Consider the following 15609-nt stretch of genomic DNA (forward strand, 5'->3'; position numbering starts at 1 on the left):
TGGATCCTGCTTAATTTAGAGGAAGTAGAGTTGACCAGGATTGATAAATATATGCTCCGTACTTTATTTATCCTTATTATTCTCCAGTGAAATGGGGATAAGATGATAGTGTGTCATGGTTGATGATGTTGACACATACCAACAATAGTGCTAATTCTTAACATAGTTCAGTTCCGGTTTGAATAGGTAAACAGTCTACAAATATTTACCCATGAGGATATAGTATGAATCACACAATTGATCTATTCTCATTCAAACCTGATGTCTAGCGGGGTCAACAAATCTCCAACACCAACATGAAAGAAGAGTGGGACGACTAGACTGCATGAGGAATAGCATCTCCTAGTCGGGTCAATTCTATCGATCTATCTATCGATTGATCGATTGATCGATCGAGGAATGATCGACTAGTTTGACCTGTTTGTTTACAGCTTCATCACATCTCATTCTCTCCCTTTCTTCTCTCCACACTAAATCTGTAGAATGTCGATGGCCAGTTTCATCGTGACCGTCAGCATCGCTCTGCTGACGGCTGTAGGATATGGACTCTATGTCGGGTATCACCACCGACGGCGCATCTACCGACTGCGCCAACAGGGGATGGTGAGTCTACCACGTTCAAGACCGACCACTTGTCTAACACACGACAGGCCATGCCCGAATGGAGCTGGATAACGGGCCACCTCCTAGTCTTGAACAAATACCTCAAGACCCTACCCCGCGACGTGAGCGTCAACCTGGCCGTTCGCGATCTCGCCTTAGAGTACGGCGCCACGGAGATCTTCCTCCTCGACATGTGGCCCATCTACCCAGCCGAGTTGGTCGTCTACGACCCCGACGCCGCCATCCAAATCACCTCCAAGTGGAACCTACCGAAAACAGAAAAGTTCGCCCACGCGATGACGCCCATCACAGGCGGCCCGAGTCTAATCGCCATGGGCGGCGCAGAGTGGAAACGCTGGCGCGCGTTGTTCAATCCTGGCTTTAGCGCCGCGAGCATGACGGACCTCGTGCCGAGTATCGTGGACTCGGCGCAGGTGTTTTGCGATAAGTTGCGCGATCGAGTTGGGAAGGGGCTGTTTCTTCTTGATGATTTGACTACGCGTTTGACAATGGATGTTATTCTGAAAGTGACGCTGTAGCCTCCCCCTATTATTCTCTCCGTCTACAACAATCACGCACCTACTTACTTACTATATAGCGACGCCGACCTCGACTACCAGCGATCTGACAACCCCCTAGCGACAGCACTCAACAAAGTCACCACCTGGCACAGTTTCTGGGACCCGCGCATTCTAGCACACCCCCTCCGGCCCTTCATCCAACGCTACTACGGCTCTGTAATGGACCGCTACATCCGCACAGAGCTCGACAAGCGATTTTCCGAAGCGCATGACAACAACTCTACCAAGCGAGGCAAATCAGTCATCTCCCTCGCCCTCGAGGCCTACCGCACCTCCAACGATGGGGACCATGACCCCAACCACCTGGACGAATCGTTCGCCCGCTATGCTACCCACCAAATCCGCCTCTTCCTCTTCGCTGGCAACGACACTACCTCCAGTACAATAGTCTACATATACCACCTGCTGTCCCAACACCCAGCCATCCTCGCCCGCCTCCGCAGCGAACACGACACCATCTTCGGCACCGACCCCAACCCCGCTGAACTGCTCCGCGCCCGCCCAGCCCTCCTCAACGACTGCACCTACACAACCGCAGTAATCAAAGAAACCCTCCGTCTCTACCCCCCAGCCGCAACCCTCCGCCAAGGCGCCAGCAACCACACCTTCACAGACCGGCACGGCACGCTCTACCCAACAGACGGTCTAGCAACACTCGTCCTACACCCCGCCTCACACGCCAACCCCCGCGTCTGGCCCCGTCCGACCGAGTTCCTACCGGAGCGCTTCCTCGTCCCTGAGTCGCATGCGCTTCATCCTGTGCCTGGCGCGTATCGGCCTTTTGAGCATGGTCCGAGGGCGTGTATTGGCCAGACTCTCGTGTTTAGGGAGATTCAGGCTGTGTTGGCTTTGACGGTTAGGGAGTTTGATGTTAAGCCTGCTTATGAGGAGTGGGATGCGATGCGGGCTGGTTGGGGGGGTGAGGGGGTGAAGACTGTTTGGGGGGATAGGGCGTATCAGACTGATAGGGCGGGGACGCATCCCGCTGATGGGTATCCTTGTCGGGTGGTTGCTCGGGAGCTTAAGCGGGAGGAGTGAGTGAGTATCTACTGGTCTGCTAAAGCGATTGATAATATGACAGCTACAATGAACTGCATCATTCCTGTTGTTTGTTTGGCCTATGTCATCGGACAATACAACCACCCCCCACAAGATCCAATAGACACATCCCATGCACACATCCAGAGAAGCATCACTCCGCATCAAAAGGACAAGCCGGCGGCTGCTCATCAACCTGAATCCCCCCCCTCTTCGCCTCTCCACAATCAGGATACGGCAACCTCCACCCCCCCTCACCCTGCGGCACCGCCAACCACAACCTCATCAAATGCCGTCTCCGACAAGGCCGTCCCGCCTCATCCACCGCCCCAGGCGGATAATCCTCATACGCCGTGCGCGCGTGAAACACATGCGAGTTACTCAGGAACTGGATGTCGCCGGGGGCTAGAATCATATGGAGCGCATGTGTCTTGCACGTCGTCTCCAGCACCTCCATCGCGTATTTCTGCTTCTCAGACAGCGGTGGAATGCGCGCGTCAGGCCCGCTGTTGAATCTCCCCAGCGAGGTAACATTGTTGGGATCGAACCGCGCGTAGACGCGGGGTTCTTGCCCGTCGGTCCTGTTTTCCAAGTAGATAACGCTGCCGCGGATCCACGGCTCCTGGCCAGCGGAGACTTCGCCCTTGCGGTCAAAGTACCAGTTTGGGGTGGCGAGGGTTTCGACGACGTCTGGGTGCGTGCGTTGCAGGATGTTGAGGATGTGGTGCGTGGAGACGATGTCGGATTCGCCGCCGGATTGGGACTTCGCGATGCAGAGGAGGCCGACGAGGTCGGCGCCGTCTGTGTGGAAGTATTGTCTTTTTCATCTATCATTAGTGGTTCTCTATTCTGGAGGACTGGGGGAGACGTACCGTGCGTTGGTGCGGTAGATCCGCACTTTATCTGTCCGTGTCGGATCTTCGCCTAGATCCTTGACGTGGCCGAGGACATGGCCCCGTCCGTTCTGGCTGACGAAGTAGCCCAGGTACGTGCCTAGTCCCATGTACGCGACAGCCGCCTTCTGCAAGTCCCAGTCCTGCACGGGCAGATTGCGGAAGAGAAAGAAGCCTTTTCCGTCGACGAGATCCTTGCGCAGTTCTTCCATCCGATCGGACAGACCGGGGAGGGGGAAATGGTCCTACAATATCTTAGTAGTTGTGTGAATCTAGTGCTGGCTGGGTGAATTACCTTGGTAATACCCGTCAAAGGCGTCCCCGCGTGGATGAACCGATCTGCAGCCGTGCTGATCTCGTCGATGTCGCGTTCATTGAAGGAGTACGTCCATCGCTCCGGACTGTCCCTGTAGTCGTCGGCTTGCCAGACTGTTGGGCCGGTGATCTCCTTGGGGAAGGCTGAGTAGGGCTTTACGAGGGTGTAATCCGGGGCGTGTTGGCCTGAGGTCTTGAGGCCATCTGGAAAGGCGGATTTGTTGGCTGCTGCTGCGGCCGCAGTAGGGGTTTCCACGAGTCCGGGCGCCATTGTGGTTATTGAGTGGCTTATTTGGTATCTATCGTGATGAGGCTACTACTAAGTACTATGATACCCCGCATCCTGAGACACCCCGCATTGATGCATATCGGCTGTCGGGGGAGTCGCCGTGTCGGAGATTCTCCGCGTCTTATCAGTGGTGTTTTGACTACATCGAATATACAATTCTTCAAAAGGCCATATTGTGCTGTGTTTTTGATTTGATACAGAGAGATAGCAGAAGCTATCGATAAATCGCGTCCCTCAATATGATAACTACCGTGTAGATCTACATGACGTCTCTACTCCGCCGAGACCACCGACCAAGGGATGACGAGCGACGCGACAATTGGACACGTTACTCTAACATTCGCAATGGAGACTTCAGCCACGATAGATTTGTCTGATCCGCCGTAGACAAAAGGAAAAGGTGAAGGGAAAAGGGGAAGAAGGCACCGGTTGCATGGTCCCACCCAGACTATCCCACTTCAGCGTCTGCCGTTGGGGTTAGGAGGCGCCGTGAGTGAAAGAGATATTTCAATCGAATGCGTCGAGGAGCATCGGAGGCGAACATGTATTGGGAGTAAGCAGGGATGACACCGTTCCCTGTCCATCGTTGATTGTATGTTACTCCAGATTTTGACCCTCCGTTCCTGATGGCTTCATCCAACCATAGAGATGGCGATTGAATTTTTACAAACTTTGTCGCCAATGCCTTGTTTTCTGGTTGCCGGATAATTCTTCTCCGACCATCTGAATTCAGTCGAAGAGACGAACAATGGTTCCGACCATGTAAACCAGGTTCCCCTAATCGGTCTTGATCCGGAGGGGTGAACCACGGAACGTGGTGTGCGAAAAGCAGTCAGGGTGCTGTCTGATGGTTACAACGCGGATAAGTTGCCTATCAAATCAGTGGCGTCTGTGTGCCAAGGTGTGCCAATTTGGTGGCGACGGCATAAGGTGGAGAAAAGGATTGTCGGTGGAATTACTGGAATGGGAGAAGGATCTGGTCGATCAAGATGGTTCGGTCCGGGAGTAGATGATTGATCATCGTTTCGTTGTACTGTTCTATTCAGGTTACTATCATCAAGGGGGTTATTATGGGGTAGATGGGGAGATGGATAGAAATGATACGGTATCTTGATCCACTGACGGATTAGGATGATGTGTCTGGGTTAAAGTGAAGGAATTCTGGGGACGGATAGGGGGATCTATGTATAGCTTCATCTGTCTCATTCTATATATAATATATTATATTATACACTACTATTTATATATTCAATTGTATATTCAATTGTATATTCAATTTTACACTATAATATACTCTAATTATATACTATATACTATATGCCATCATATACTCTCATTATATTCTATTATCTATCTACCATTCATATTCATCTCCGTACTCCCACAGAGTATAGGGGGAGATGTAACTCATCACAGACAAATCTATTCATTCATTACCTGTCGAATCATACGTTGACCGAATGCAGCACCAGAAGCCAATCCAATTAAACGATCTATAAATGGCGACGACTCCACTTGATCCAGACAATCCTCGAGTCGGGAAACGCGACGAGGATCCACCCAGGTCTAGATTTGCCTTCTTTCTTTATTCTTTATTCTGTTTCTATTTCCATTCCTTGTTTTTGTTCTTTCTTGTTCTTTCTTGTTATATTTCTTGCTGCTCATCCTCTCATCCTCTCCTCCTTTGGTTTCTTCTTCATCTTCTTTCTCTCCTTCATACCCTCTTTATACCTGATTCACTCTCTCGTTGGATTCGGGTTTCTATTCAACCCTATCATCACTCCATTCGTTGGATTCATACTCTCTTTTGTACTTCATACCACTCCCTTCGTTCAAGATGCACCTTAAATCCGCCGTCGCCCTCGCCCTCACCTTGGTCTCCGCCGAAGCCGTCCACCAGGGCTTCAACTATGGCGCCGCCAAGGTCGACGGCAGCAGCAAGGTCCAAACCGACTTTGAAGCCGAGTTCAAGACCGCCAAGAACCTCGTCGGCACCTCCGGCTTCACCAGTGCCCGTCTCTACACCATGATCCAAGGCGGCACCGCCAACGACCCCATCTCCGCCATCCCCGCCGCCATCGCCGAGGAGACCTCCCTCTTGCTGGGTCTCTGGGCCTCCGGCGGCGGCATGGACAACGAGATCGCCGCCCTCAAGAAGGCCATCGACCAGTACGGCGACGCCTTTACCAAGCTCGTCGTCGGCATCTCCGTCGGCAGCGAGGACCTCTACCGCAACTCCGTCGACGGCGTCAAGGCCCACGCCGGCATCGGCGTCAACCCCGACGAACTCGTCTCCTACATCGACCGGGTCCGCTCCACCATCTCCGGCACCTCCCTCAGCGACGCCACCATCGGCCACGTCGATACCTGGACCGCCTGGGTCAACGGCACCAACTCCGCCGTCATCGAAGCCTGCGACTGGCTCGGCTTCGACGGCTACCCTTACTTCCAGAACACCATGCCCAACGGCATCGAAGACGCCAAGGCGCTCTTCGACGAGTCCGTCGCCAAGACCAAGGCCGCCGCCGGGGGCAAGGAGGTCTGGATCACCGAGACTGGCTGGCCCGTCAGCGGCAAGACCGAGAACCTGGCTGTCGCCAATACCGAGAATGCCAAGATCTACTGGGACGAGGTCGGCTGCCCGCTGTTCGGTAATGTTAACACCTGGTGGTATATTCTCGAGGATGCCGGTTCCAGCCCTAGCTTTGGTGTCACCGGTGCCGATCTGAGCACTACTCCTTTGTATGATCTCAGCTGCAAGGGTGGTTCGTCGTCGTCTTCTGCCAGCGCGTCTCACTCTAGTGCCTCTCCGGTCGCTTCTGCTGGTGCTGCTGGTGCTGCTGGTGCCTCTTCCGGTGCCTCTACTGGCTCTGGCTCTGGCTCCAGCTCTGGCTCTGGCTCTGCTGGAGTCGCGGCTGACTCCTCCTCTGGCCAGTCTGCCGGTTCGTCCGAGGGCTCGTCGGGTGGCTCTTCTGGCCAGTTCGCTGGTTCGTCTGCTGGTTCTTCTGGCTCTGGCTCTGGTTCCTCTGGCTCTGAGCAGGCTGCCGGCTCTGAAGGCCAGTCTACTGGATCGTCCACTGGCTCTGGTTCTTCTTCCGGCTCTGGTGAGCAGGCTGCTGGCTCTACTGGCTCGTCCACTGGCTCGTCCACTGGCTCTGGTTCTTCTGGCTCTGGTTCTTCTTCCGGCTCTGCTGAACAGGCTGCTGGATCTACTGGCGCTGACTCTACTGGCTCATCCGCTGGCTCGTCCACTGGCTCTGGTTCCTCGTCTGGCTCTGCTGAACAGGCTACTGGCTCTACTGGCGCCGGCTCCACTGGCGCCGGTTCCTCTTCTGGCTCCGCCGACCAATCCACTGGCTCATCTGCTGGCTCTACCGGTTCGACCTCTGGCTCTGACCAATCTAGTGGCTCGTCCACCGGCGCATCCGCTGGTTCGTCTGGCTCATCCACTGGTTCATCCGCCGGTGCCGTCGGCTCCTCCGGTGCCTCGTCTGGTTCCTCCTCCGGTTCCTCGGGCTTGGGCTCGGCCTCGGGCTCGGGCTCCCCAGCCGGAACCTCCGGAGTGTCCTCCTCAGCCGTCATCCCCAGCAGCCAGTCTACCCCCCACCCCGGCCGCCCCAACGTCCCCGTCAGCTCCGGTGCCTCTCGCGCCCCCACGCTCGCGTCCTCGCGCGCCTCCTCCATCGTCGTCTCGTCCACCAAGGCAGCCGTCTCCTCCCACCCCACCTCCGGCAGCGAGTCCTCTGAAGGCTCTGGCTCCGGCGTTGGCGCCGGCAAGTCCGAGGGCTCGGCCTCGTCGTCGGCTTCCGTGCCGCTCGCTACTAGCGGTGCTACCCAGTTGACTGGGTCGGTGTTTGGCATTGTTGTGCTGATGGTTGCTCTTGTTGTGGCGGTTTAATTTTGCCGACTTCCTTCCTTATCTACCTTCCTTACCTTACTTGATCCTATCCATACTACTTACTGTACTACTACTGTGGTGGAAAGAGATTCGCGGCGTTTTTGAAATTCTTTTGATTGTTATTTTTTTTCTCTCACTTGTCTTTTAGATTAGAAGTTAGGATTATTATCATATGGTAAATTGTCGTTCGTTTAGATTGGTTGTTAATTCTGGTTTACAATTCGTATTGTAGTATTGATCATTCATCATTCATCATTATAGCGCTAGAGTAGGCCATGATTGACTGAACTTGACACTCGACTCTCGAACACAATCTATACCAGAGAAAAGTCTGATTTCTGACAACGAAAACATTGACCAAACTCACCCTTTACTCCTTACCTTAGTAGGTAAGGTACCAATCCACAATGAATTCCACATCACAACCAGCCAAACAGAGTTACATCCACCTAACAGTGTGATCAAGGAGATAAAGCATTGTCCAATACAACTTAAACCCCAGATCACGCCCGGATTGTGGAGTCCTTCCGAAACCGGCATCCATCCACATGTGGTACTACTACTACCCGGTTTACTGCAATTCCTACTGTGACTTTCTTCGGGTGTAGTGTTAAAGAAAAATATGCATTGGAAGAGAAAGAACCATGGGTGGTTCAGCAGTGGAGTCGATCAAGGATTGCAGGTAGGGCTGTTTTCACATTCTTTGCCTGTGGTTGGAATGTTGGATCTATTGGGGTTGTAGTAGGGAGGGGTATCACTTACTTGATTGGAATGTGGGGATTTTGTTAGAATCTTCATATGCAGTTGATAGAATAATTAAAGCGAGGTACTGGTAAAGTAACATTTCAGTGTTATTCATGTTGTAGTATTCTGGTGGTTGACATGATCACGTCTATGTTGAACACCCTTCCATTTGTGGAGGAATACTAAGTACGGAGGAAACTGAAGAGATTCGGTCTCCCAGCTGCGATGCAGTATATCACTAGTATTACTTGTCTTGATCTATGGTTAATGACTGACTAGTCACCTCGATCAGTCCAGTTCCTGACAGTCTGGATATGGATATGGACAACAGACGGTAACGATCGGCATGACGACATGCCCCTCACCGATCAATTTTGACTCTCCCTTCAACAACCGCATCGCAATCAACCAGACCATTGACGACCATGACAACCCCATATCCCTTCAATCCCTCCCCTCCCCAGTCCACTCCCGAATCCACCAACAATGTCAACGGACGCACCCCCTCCCCCCAAACATCACGCCTCCGCGCCATAATGCGCGAGGCCCATCGCGACCCGTCCAAAATCCTCGCCTTCCCCTGCAGCTACGACGGGCTCTCCTCGCGACTAATCGAGGAGGCCGGATTCCCCATGCTCTTCCTGTCCGGCTTCGCCGTCGCCAGCTCCTTCGGCCTCCCCGACACAGGATACATCGCCATGGCGGAGATGTGCGCTCGCATCCAGGAGATCGTGCGCGTCACGTCCATTCCGCTCATGGCGGATGGAGACACGGGCTACGGCAGTCCTATGAATGTTAGGCGCACGGTGGAGTCGTTCGCTGCGGCGGGCGCGGCGGGCGTTATGATCGAGGATCAGACGTGGCCTAAGCGTGGGTTCCCGTTATCAACATATTTGGGCTGTGTTCAGGGGTAGCTAATGTAATCTGTCAGGATGTGGTCACACGAAAGGTAAATCGGTCGTCTCGCGAGGCGAAGCTTACGCGCGCATCCAGGCTGCATGTGACGCGCGCAACGAAGGCCGGGATATCTTCATCCTGGCGCGCACTGACGCCCTGATCCACGGGTGGGACGAGGCGATGGCGCGCGCCGCCGAGTTTAAGCGCATGGGGGCCGATGCTGTCTTTGTTGAGGCTCTTCCGGACAAGGATGCAATGGCGCGGTGCGTCAAGGAGCTGGATATGCCTATGCTGGCGAATATTATCGAGGGCGGCAAGACCGAGAATCTCCCTGCTGGGGAGCTTGCTCGGATGGGGTTTGCTGCGGTCGCGTATCCGTGGACGCTGGTCGCTGCGCGGTTGAAGAGTATTCGGGATGCGCTGGAGGGACTGAAGCGGAGTATGGTGGATGGGACGCCGCCGCCGCAGATCCTGGGGTATTCGGAGATGTGCGAAGGGGTCGGATTTAACCGATATTGGGTGAGTGGCTACTATACAGTTGACTACAGCTGGGCTAACTCCTGCAGAATCAAGAGGCGCGGTATGAGTACACGGAGGAGGGCTTGGTTCGCCCGTCTAAGACTAGTGACGGGACTTGATATTGGCTTCTGCCTGGCCTCTTGTCCAAAGTCTGTAGACAGTCGATGGTAAACTCGGTGTTCGGCCTGAGTGTCTCCGCATACGTCATAACGGGGAGATTCATATCCCCGACCGAGATTAGTCATTCAGCATAACGCATGAATGGAATGCATAACACAGCACAAACATGTGATCTTCTTCTTTCTCTTAGGCTTCATTTCTATTTCCCTTTCTTCTATTTTCTTCCGTACGGGATAAGCCAACAGGCGAGGGTATCTCGGTATCCAGTTCTGAACCTTGAAGGGATGCCATGCTGAATCTTGAAGGGATGCCATTATTGAGCCCCGATGCCTCCACTTCGGCCTCGGCCTTTACTCGAATAATCAAGAATAGCAAACTAGTTGCACCAAGTCCTAACGCCGATCCCTAGGTTGCCGGTTATGCTTAGCATAATTCCTGCTCGGTCTAACTATTGCCTGTACCCCATTCGACTCTGATTTCATCGGTCTAGCGTTATAAAAGCCCGATCCACCCAGCAGCCAGGTTTTGGGGCACAAAATCACACCCCTCAATAAGGTCTTCAACCACCTCACTGCCAACTGCCTCTAGCGACATGATTTTAGAGAGCGTCCACTCGCCTGTGGCGGTCGTTGCGACCGCCGTAGTGGCCCTGCTCTACCTCATCTCCGTCCTCCAGCGCAAATTGGCCCAACGCCGCATGGCGCGGGAGAACAACTGTCTCCCCCCCGTGCGGATCATGGGCAAGGATCCCCTTTTTGGCCTCGACGAGATCTACAGCATGATACAAGCCGGCAAACAGCATATCATGCTGGATCGCGCGCTCAAGCGGTTCAATCTCTACGGCAAGACCTTCGCCAGCACCCGCATCCGCACCAACCTCATCTTCACCTGCGAGCCGCTCAACGTCAAGACCATCCTCTCCCTCAAGTTCAAGGACTTTAGCCTGGGTAACCGCATCTCGTCCTTTGGCCCCTTGCTCGGCCACGGTATCTTTACCACAGACGGCGCCCACTGGGCGCAGTCGCGCGCCATGATCCGTCCCAACTTCGTCAAGGACCAGGTCGCCCACCTCGACCTGTTCGAGGACCTCATGGCGGACCTCTTCGACCTGATCCCCACCGACGGGAGCACCGTCGATCTGCAGGATCTCTTCTTCGGCTACACCATCGACTCCGCCACCGAGTTCCTCTTCGGCCACAGCGTCCACAGTCTGAAGAAGCGCCTTTCCCGCGTCAACGACGACAACAAGCCCGATTTCGCCGAGGCCTTCAACTACGCCCAGGACGCGACGGCCACCAAGGCCCGTCTGGGCGGCCTGCGTCGCTTCTACCGGAATCCCAAAGCTGACGAATGCAACCGCGTCTGCCACGAGATGGTCGACGAGTTTGTCGACAAAGCTATGAAGGTGCGCGACCGCTACGACGAGGAGAAGGCCGCCGGCGCCGGTGAGTCCAACGGTCGCTACTACTTCCTGTCTGGACTGGCGCGCCAGACTGGCGATCGCCGTCGTATCCGCGACGAGCTGATGAACGTTCTCCTCGCGGGGAGAGACACCACCGCCTCCCTGCTGAGCAACATGTTCTTCATGCTGGCTAAGAACCCGCGCATTTGGAACAAGCTGCGCGAAGAGATCGCCACGCTGGACGGTCGCGCCCCTACCTACGAGCAGCTCCGCAATCTGACCTATCTCAAGTACTGCATGAACGAATGTAAGCATCCCCGAAAAAAGTCCCCCACCCTAATCCCACTAACGAATACCAGCCCTCCGCCTCCACCCCGTCGTCCCATCCAACTCCCGCCTAGCCGTAGCCGACACGGTCCTCCCCGTCGGCGGCGGGCCCGACGGCAAGTCCCCGGTCTTCGTACCCAAGGGCACGATCATCGCCTACAGCGTGTACACCATGCACAGACGGGAAGACATCTACGGCCCCGACGCCAACGAGTTCCGTCCGGAACGGTGGGCCGACATCCGTCCCGGGTGGGAGTATCTGCCGTTCAACGGCGGCCCGCGTATCTGCGTCGGGCAGCAGTACGCGCTGACGGAGGCGGGCTATGTTACTGTGCGTCTGGCGCAGCGGTTTGCGACGCTGGAGAGTCGCGACCCTGGACCTTGGGAGGAGAGTCTGACGTTGACGCTTTGTTCACGGAATGGGACGAAGGTTAGTGTACGGCCTTGATTGTCTTGGGTTGTGTGTTGATGATTTATGATACTGTAACTACTCTGTTGGTTGGCTTGTAAATTGTGATTGCTAGTATTATGTCTATAGTTGTCTATATTTATTATCTAGTCTCCCCGTACATGCCTTCGTCTCAGCCCATACCAACCTCGATATGTCCCTAGTCAAGTCTACCAGCACGGCCACCACCTCCCCCCTCCCTATCCCCCGTAATCCGCCCAAACAACCCTCCTCACTCTCCTCCCGAAACAGCACCCTCCCCCGCATCTCCGCTCCCCACAACTTATCCCGATACACCTCCCATCTAGCCTCAGTATCAACATCCACCTCATGCCCTCCGCCCACGCCTCCAAACCAACCGCAACATCCTCCTGCAATCCCCCAATATTAAACATCGTATCTGGATCAGACTCTTCCTCATCCTCCCTCTCCACAACCCCAGCAGACTCATCAAAGAATCCTACCCGTCTCAAATACTCCACCCTATCAATCTCCTCCCTCCCCTCCCCCTTCCACACAACCCCCAAAAGCAACTCCAGTATATGCGCCGGCCTCAAATACCTCATCAAACACCGCACAAAATACATCCAGTTCGTCCCCACCGGCTCCTCCTCATCGTAGAATTCATCAAACACACTCGTCCCACCCACCCACTTCACGATCACGTCTTTCTCCTGGAACACCTTCCGTCCGAGATATCCCCACACGAACTCGACTACTTCCAGCACGTCGATCTTGATCTTCAGTGGTCGGGCCGTATCCGTCCACTGCGTCCAGATGTGCTCGAAGCGCGCGTTGCGCTCGGTGCTGGAGGTGTATGATGCGGCGCGTGCTAGGCAGAGCGTTTCGATGACGGCCCAGTGGAGGGTTAGGGCTTGGTAAAAGCGCTCGTAGGCGCGCCATAACGCTTGCTTCTCCTGCGCCGCACTATCAATCGTGATAGTAACACCAGCTGGTGGAGCCAAGGGATCTTCAGCAGCAAGCCGATCCCTATACCGATTCGACTCTTTAAACTGCGCCCTGGGCGGGGTCGAGTTGACGTACGAAGCATGCACAGACTCATCGCAGTACAGCCCGAAAAAAAGAACTTTCATCCCGTGCCACCGGGCAACAGTGTCCCAGACGAATTGGTCGGACATGTACTTGTCGCTGGTAAGGAGGGAGTCTACGTGGGTGAAGATCTTGTCTGACGGGCGCAGAAAGCCCATTGTTAGGTTGTTGTTGGCGCCGTAGAGTGTTTCTAGGGTTGAGTGGAGATCTTGGAGGTAGCTTATTTGGTGGTCTGTTTTGTGGTGGGGGGTGGATTTCTAGTCTGGTTAGTTAGGTGGTTTATTATTATAGGATTTACTTTGGGGATAGGATGGATGATATATGGTTATAATGAAGGGGTTGTGACATACTATAACCGAGCGAAAGATCTCAACGCGGTTCCGCGGCGCGTGGAAGATAGCGTGCATCTGCCGACATGTTCGCGCCAGGTGCAGCACGTCGTCAATGTTGGATGTGTTGTGGTAGATGCTGAGGAGGATTTCTGTTGGGAGGTGGAGGAGGTGTGGCATTTTGCATGCTGTTATATACCTATAAATATGTATGGTTTTATTGTTTGGTTTTGATGGGATTCTGCTAGAATCCTACTGTAGGTCATTATTGTGGTGTTGATGGGTAGGGTCCACTTAACCTATCTACAAGGCCAATAGGATGCTTTATTACTGTCAACGCATTTGTAGGTACGGAGTAGTAAAAGATGTTGTAACTAACTGAATATTGAAGGGATTACTACTCAGCTACAAGATATCATGACATTTGTAAATCATTGTAAACTTGTGCGATATATGTTATTCGGTCTAGTGGATAGTGGCTGTGCCAAGATTTGCTGTCGATCTATATTGCTACGCCTACTATATTCTGACGATCTACTACGTATAGTTCTACATAGATATTTTCAAAATACAAGGTGCAAGGCGACTTGCAAGCCACATCAACGCCTCAGACGCAGTTCGGTGCTTGCACTGTTGAAACTGCGAACCAACCAATACACTTGCAGAGCGGAGCCAAGTCATGCATCTCGATGGTAGTCAAGCACTAATGTTGGGCAGGAGGATCGGCAATAACACTTAAGACACTGAAGTAAATCTAAGCGGATAGGCAGTAGGCAACCAGTCGGGCAGATCAGGTCTGCAAGCAGATACATCGAACATGCTGTCATGAGTCATATGTCCACCTGCTGGGCGGACGGGTATATCTCTTACATCCCCGACCGCGTTGAAATCACTCCCACAGCCTCTGCCTTACGGGTCAAGGAAGTGTCGGTGGAGGGCTTGAGAAAGGCATCTATGTAGGACCAACCGGGTGACTTTGGGCTGCATCAGACCACTCAGGTCGAATGGAAATCCCGCGGTGCATGTCCGTCTGCGTCCGGCATTGCAACAGAAAAAAGATGAAAGGTCGATCCCATTCCTCTCAAGTTTGCTCCGCTGCCGCATCAACTCCAATCACAGAGTTCAGCACGGGCAGCCTTGCGCCTGACCATCACGGAACTGCAGGAGCGGTCATGTCCTGGCAAATGACGGGGCGATTATCCTGACATCACGTCGTAATTAGGTAGCCATGCAACCCCCTGTCACGGTCACGGTCACGGTCACGGGGTGGGATGGGAGATCGAGGCGAAGTATTCCGATGCAGGCCCGACGTGACTCTCTTGTCTCCGGAATTCCCTGTCAAGCAGGGTTTGAAGGGGACATGCTGTGGACTTCCGACCTTGCATGATCCTTTCTCTCCCACTGGTGCCCTTCAGGTATGTTCCGCTGTCGCATGATCCAGGGTTTCTACGCCGACGTCACGGTGGCAGCGCGCCCCGCCGGAGGACAGGGGAGGAGCCGATCTGGGTTCGGAGATGGTGAGGTTCCACCGGTCTGCTGCCGTTGGGACCGGGCCGTCTTTGATGGTTTGGTTTCATGGTCGCATCGTAGGATCGTTTGCCTTTATTCCGAGAGCGTTGTAGGTAGGTAGGATGTAGGATGTATACTCTGGCCAGGATCCCTAGACGCCACACCGCCGAAGGAGGGGAGGCATGACCGTCGGGAATCATTTCCAGGGATCCCGAAGTGGACCGACACGATTGGATTCGAACGATGGCGGTGTGGATGAGGAGTAGAAGTGGCGGTGAAGCTGGGCCGTGATGAAGACCAATTTGAGTAACCAGAGGATAGGAGGATAGGAACAAGGACAATGGTGAGTCTGTCACGGTGTTGATCTGATTGATTGCTGAAGAAGACTGATGTCATCGATCGTGTATAAAAGCCGGAGATGAGCCGGCGAATCAGACGGACAGGCATCGCTATGGGCGGTTATGAAAAATTATACATTAGTATAGATCAATAACACAACAAATCAAACAAGGAAGAAAGATGAAGATTGAATGGATCGAGTGGATCTCATATATTCTTTGTTATGATTCTGTAGATTTATGAATTAGTGGTCGAAGCAAAAGTACCTTACTGTAGGATATGCCAGTTGACAATGTCCAAACAATGAA

At 53.7% G+C, this 15609-nt stretch overlaps 6 protein-coding genes across 6 annotated transcripts; 4 read left to right on the forward strand and 2 right to left on the reverse strand.

Moving 5' to 3' along the window:
• Positions 1–458: 458 nt before the first annotated feature.
• On the forward strand, positions 459–2222 carry P168DRAFT_276343 (cytochrome P450; the record flags this gene model as incomplete). The annotated part of the gene is made up of 3 exons (XM_024835550.1): positions 459–603; positions 651–1138; positions 1202–2222. Exons 1-3 carry the CDS (start codon positions 484–486, stop codon positions 2220–2222), a joined length of 1629 nt encoding a protein of 542 aa, XP_024688973.1. The 5' UTR covers positions 459–483.
• Positions 2223–2376: 154 nt separating this feature from the next.
• Positions 2377–3701, reverse strand: P168DRAFT_276346 (TauD/TfdA family dioxygenase; the record flags this gene model as incomplete). Its single annotated transcript, XM_024835551.1, has 3 exons — positions 2377–3040; positions 3095–3360; positions 3411–3701. The coding sequence occupies 3 exons, from the start codon at positions 3699–3701 to the stop codon at positions 2377–2379; spliced, it is 1221 nt and encodes a 406-aa protein (XP_024688974.1).
• A 1614-nt stretch (positions 3702–5315) lies between these two features.
• Positions 5316–7617, forward strand: bgt2 (GPI-anchored beta-1,3-endoglucanase EglC; the record flags this gene model as incomplete). The annotated part of the gene is made up of 2 exons (XM_024839668.1): positions 5316–6739; positions 7469–7617. Exons 1-2 carry the CDS (start codon positions 5557–5559, stop codon positions 7615–7617), a joined length of 1332 nt encoding a protein of 443 aa, XP_024688975.1. The 5' UTR covers positions 5316–5556.
• Positions 7618–8465: 848 nt separating this feature from the next.
• P168DRAFT_313535 (isocitrate lyase/PEP mutase family protein) lies at positions 8466–9896 on the forward strand (the record flags this gene model as incomplete). The annotated part of the gene is made up of 3 exons (XM_024839669.1): positions 8466–9231; positions 9293–9777; positions 9825–9896. The coding sequence occupies exons 1-3, from the start codon at positions 8787–8789 to the stop codon at positions 9894–9896; spliced, it is 1002 nt and encodes a 333-aa protein (XP_024688976.1). The 5' UTR covers positions 8466–8786.
• A 230-nt stretch (positions 9897–10126) lies between these two features.
• P168DRAFT_313536 (cytochrome P450) lies at positions 10127–12074 on the forward strand (the record flags this gene model as incomplete). Its single annotated transcript, XM_024839670.1, has 2 exons — positions 10127–11606; positions 11659–12074. Exons 1-2 carry the CDS (start codon positions 10490–10492, stop codon positions 12072–12074), a joined length of 1533 nt encoding a protein of 510 aa, XP_024688977.1. The 5' UTR covers positions 10127–10489.
• A 13-nt stretch (positions 12075–12087) lies between these two features.
• On the reverse strand, positions 12088–13725 carry P168DRAFT_293636 (uncharacterized protein). The gene is made up of 3 exons (XM_024837849.1): positions 12420–13725; positions 12299–12378; positions 12088–12146 (listed from the first exon to the last, which is right to left on the reverse strand). Exons 1-3 carry the CDS (start codon positions 13280–13282, stop codon positions 12100–12102), a joined length of 990 nt encoding a protein of 329 aa, XP_024688978.1. The 5' UTR covers positions 13283–13725; the 3' UTR covers positions 12088–12099.
• Between the last annotated feature and the right edge of the window lie 1884 nt (positions 13726–15609).

The sequence above is a fragment of the Aspergillus campestris genome (genome assembly GCF_002847485.1).
Source record: "Aspergillus campestris IBT 28561 chromosome Unknown P168scaffold_15, whole genome shotgun sequence".
In the NCBI taxonomy this organism is placed as follows: domain Eukaryota; kingdom Fungi; phylum Ascomycota; class Eurotiomycetes; order Eurotiales; family Aspergillaceae; genus Aspergillus; species Aspergillus campestris.

Coding starts and splice junctions, on each gene's coding strand:
- P168DRAFT_293636 (XM_024837849.1), bottom strand. CDS start 13,282: ATGGGCTTTCTGCGCCCGTCAGACAAGATCTTCACCCACGTAGACTCC. Junction 12,379..12,419: donor GTTGCGGTTGGTTTGGAGGC/GTGGGCGGAGGG, acceptor TACTGAGGCTAG/ATGGGAGGTGTATCGGGATA. Junction 12,147..12,298: donor GGAGGAGAGTGAGGAGGGTT/GTTTGGGCGGAT, acceptor ACATAATACTAG/CAATCACAATTTACAAGCCA.